Below are 3,885 nucleotides of genomic sequence, written 5' to 3' on the forward strand. Positions count from 1 at the left end.
GAGATCATGCCACTGCACTCCAGCCTGGGCAGCAGAGCGAGACCCTGACTCAAAAAAAAAAAAAAAAACCTTGTAAATTTTTAAAATTTATTTATTTTTTAAGCTCATCAGCTGTAATTAGTGTATTTTATGTGTGGCCCAAGACAGTTCTTCCAGTGTGCCCCAGGGAAGCCAGAAGATTGGATACCCCCATCTTGTAACATCTTAAAAGTTTTAAATAATTATCTTCGTATCCACATAGCTTTACAAAAGTTCATGACAGGGAGAGTATTTTCTTGGTTCTGTAGTAATTTCAGGGGTTTACTGATTAGAACCCTTCCTTTTCCTCCTCTTTCCAGTCCAGCTGGCATTCAGTCCTTTAAACAATGTGGCTATGCAGTACTTTTGATTACTAATGACTTCTATTATCTTCTTCCCCATTGTGTACAGATGGGAGAATCCTCAGCACAAGTGTCTACTGCTATTGGATGGACAGCGGCAGATGTTCACAGCGCGTCATGATTAATTAGTTTAAATTGCAAGGTTCTATCTGTGAGGTAGCTCAGGTAGATTTAAGGGCAGTAGACATGAACTGAAGTCACGTTTGCGCAGCGACTGAGGCATTAACCATGTTTTCATTTACACAGCTCTTCGTACATGCAGCTTTTTATTGTAATAGTTGGAAGTGCTAGTTATGTTGTAGTCTCAAAGTAGGGGGTAGGGGAAATTGGCTGATCTTAAAGTTTGAGAGGTATAGTTTTTTTCCTGCAGTGTAAATTACACTGAGTTACAGAATGGGTCAGGTTCTCTTATAGTCTAAATTTTGACCCTGTTTCATATGTATTTTACAAATACTACATTTTATGTTTTTTAAAAGTACCCCTACCCTTGAAAAATGACAAACCAGATACAATCTCTTAGTGGGCTGAATTGTTAACAAAAAATTGGTTTGCTTTGGGACTGTCTGACTAGCACACTATATCTTGTACTGATGAGACTGTTAACTTGAACAGGAGGTAGAATGCTGTCTTCCAATGGAAAAGAACTATATTGCGCTGCTTTATCTTGTCAGAAGACTAGGCAAGTGATTTTGATTTGGCCTCCAAACATTTGCCTTTAATTATGTCTTACTGTTAGCTAGCTTTATTGCCTGTTAGTTAAGTGGTGACCTTAAATAGTGACTTTTGTATTCCATGTGTATGTTCGGTGTATTGCAAAGATTATAATGACTGGTCAGAGGAACCAGATGCTGTCATACTTTTAAGAAAAGCGTATTTAGCTCTGGACAAAATAACATCAATTGGCTCTCCTTAGTTCTCAGAATCTGTCAGACTGGTATTATTATTAGCCAAGTCTGATTTTGAATTTTGTCCAAAAAAATTTTTCTCATTTTGTTTCATTTTGTCAACTTAATTTCTTGTATTTTATTCTACTTACCTTAGTTTTCTGACAAGATTAATCCTCTTCCCCCTCCCTTTTCCCTTACCTGTACCCTTATCAAAATGTAAAATGTGACTTCAGACAGGTTTAATTCCTTCATGGGCTGTGATAATAAAGTGTCTAATCATCTATCAGTCATTTTAGTTTATAGTTACTGCAATTTTATGGCAGAGCAAGCAGGTAGCTTGATTTGTATAATATCTAGGGAATATATAAAGTTGACCCAGACAAACTTGAGAGTTACTTTCCTTCCAGTAGTTAAAGAGTAGAACTGATAATACTGATCATTAATTGGAGAAAGGAACATTAGTATTGAAATGCCATTACTATTTTTAAAAATAATAATTATTATCATAGCCTTGCCCTGAAACCCTGATTATTGTTAGAGAGCTGTTTCCACGAAGTGTTTGTCAGTTTGTTGGACATTTGAGACCCCAGGAAATCCCCTTTCTCGTAACGTTCTCCGCTTGGATCTGATCTCAACAGGGTGTCGTAGTCATTCTTCAGCACAATTCTTAATTGGAGACCAAGAACCCTGGGCCTTTAGAGGTGGTCTAGCAGGAGAGTTCCAGGTATCAATATGAATTCACAACTGAATTGACATTTTCTTTGTTTTATGAGAAACCTTATGTTGCGCATCAGATGGCTGGAAGGATTGGTCTGCCGAAGGCTTTCTAGTCCCAAATTCAATTTAGTTACATAGCTGGATTTTTAAATCAAATTTTCCTCCTCTTTCACAGTAATTTCTGAAGGAGATGCTGCCAATCCCCCCCGCGCCTGCGAAGCGCAGCGGCTCTAGGTATACACTTCACATTGTTTCTTTGCAGGTCGCACAGCATTTTAATCTGCGCCCGCAATGCACAATGCGCGCATGCTTGTCTGCCAGTGGAAACTCCATGAGCAAAAAATAGTAATTATGCAAATAAATGGTGAAAGAGCTTTTGGATATTTATCCAATTATTTTATAAATATAATGTGCTTGAAAGAATTGTCCATTGCTGAAAATTTAACAAAGTTTTTTTGCTGCTGGAATTTGTTCATGGACTTTCTAGGTGCTCTACTTTTCTCCCCCCAACAGGTGCTCTGCTGCGCACAGCAAACTGAAGCGCATTGCTTTGGGGATAAAGCGTCTCCTGGACAGATAACCCTCTTCAGACCAAACCTCTCCTCCTGACATTCTGTTCTGCCATCTTATCTTAGAGAGATGGTCTATCTAAGATAGGTTTAAAAAAATAGATTTGTCATAATTGGAATAGGTTTGTTTTTGTTTTTGTTTTTGTTTTTACTGTAAATTAAATCCCCATTAATATGCCACTAAAGCTGTAACTCAGAGTGGGTAATTTCTATTCAGAAGCACTCCCCTCCCCCAGCAAAGAGGTATATCTATTAGTAAAGCATAGTACACCCCTCTTCTTTAGGTCTGCCTGCAGTAGCCAGTTAATATAAGTTGGTAATCTGCAGTGCACACCCGTTTAAAGAAATGGATACCTTCCCAACACTAATCCATCTCCTTTTTTTTCTTCCCACAGCGTTTGCTGCCAATTGATGGGGCAAATGATCTCTTTTTTCAGCCACCTCCACTGACTCCTACCTCCAAAGTTTATACTATCAGACCTTATTTTCCTAAAGATGAGGTAATTGTCTCTCTACCTACCAACTTGGTGTATGGGTATGGTGCACACTTAAAACTTACCTTTGAACTCACTGGTTAAAAGAATCCTTCTGTCTTAAAACTGCAAACTTTAGATGGAGAAAGTTCATTAAAACATTCAACGTATCTTGAGAAATTTAAGGAAGAATCTAAGGAGTTTAGACTTCTAACATCTTGTGCCAAGTTATTTAATTTCTCCCTTGAAAAAGTCAACAATTGTATTCAGAGTTGGAGTTACAAAATAGTTAACGTATCTAAATGATGTGTTGTCCTTGACTGATTTTCTCTAATATATTGGTGTTCTGTAATTTTCAATTGTGAAGTACCTACAGGCTGTTGACAATCAGCTAAAGAAAAAAAGCAAGACTGTTTAAAGACAGTAACAGGGCCAGGTGCAGTGGCTCACATCTGTAATCCCAGCACTTTGGGAGGCCAAGGCGGTCAAATTACCTGAGGTCAGGAGTTCAAGACTGGCCTGGCCAACGTGGTGAAACCCTGTCTCTATTAAAAATAAAAAAAATTAGTTGGGTGTGCCTGTAATCTCAGCTACTCTGGAGGCTGAGTCTGGAGAATCCCTTGAGCCGTAGAGGCAGAGGTTGCAGTGAGCTGAGATCGTGCCATTGCACTCCAGCCGAGGCAACAGAGCGAGACTCTGTCTCAAAAAAAAAAATTAGATGGGGCCGGGCGCGGTGGCTCAAGCCTGTAGTCCCAGCACTTTGGGAGGCCGAGACAGGCGGATCACAAGGTCAGGAGATCGAGACCATCCTGACTAACACGGTGAAACCCCGTCTCCTAAAAAATACAAAAAACTAGCC

At 39.2% G+C, this 3,885-nt stretch overlaps 1 protein-coding gene across 2 annotated transcripts in view; it reads left to right on the forward strand.

The window, feature by feature from the left end:
* MGEA5 (meningioma expressed antigen 5 (hyaluronidase)) overlaps window positions 1-3,885 on the forward strand; it is a 38,300-nt gene that overhangs the window by 26,226 nt on the left and 8,189 nt on the right. For both annotated transcript variants that reach the window (XM_011935494.1, XM_011935495.1), the window contains 2 exons: window positions 1,906-1,991; window positions 2,949-3,053. In XM_011935494.1, the coding sequence (XP_011790884.1) occupies window positions 1,906-1,991; window positions 2,949-3,053 (191 nt within the window). The remainder of the gene's footprint in view (window positions 1-1,905; window positions 1,992-2,948; window positions 3,054-3,885) is intronic.

The sequence above is a fragment of the Colobus angolensis genome, unplaced genomic scaffold, assembly GCF_000951035.1.
Source record: "Colobus angolensis palliatus isolate OR3802 unplaced genomic scaffold, Cang.pa_1.0 Scaffold144, whole genome shotgun sequence".
Classification (NCBI taxonomy): Eukaryota; Metazoa; Chordata; class Mammalia; order Primates; family Cercopithecidae; genus Colobus; species Colobus angolensis.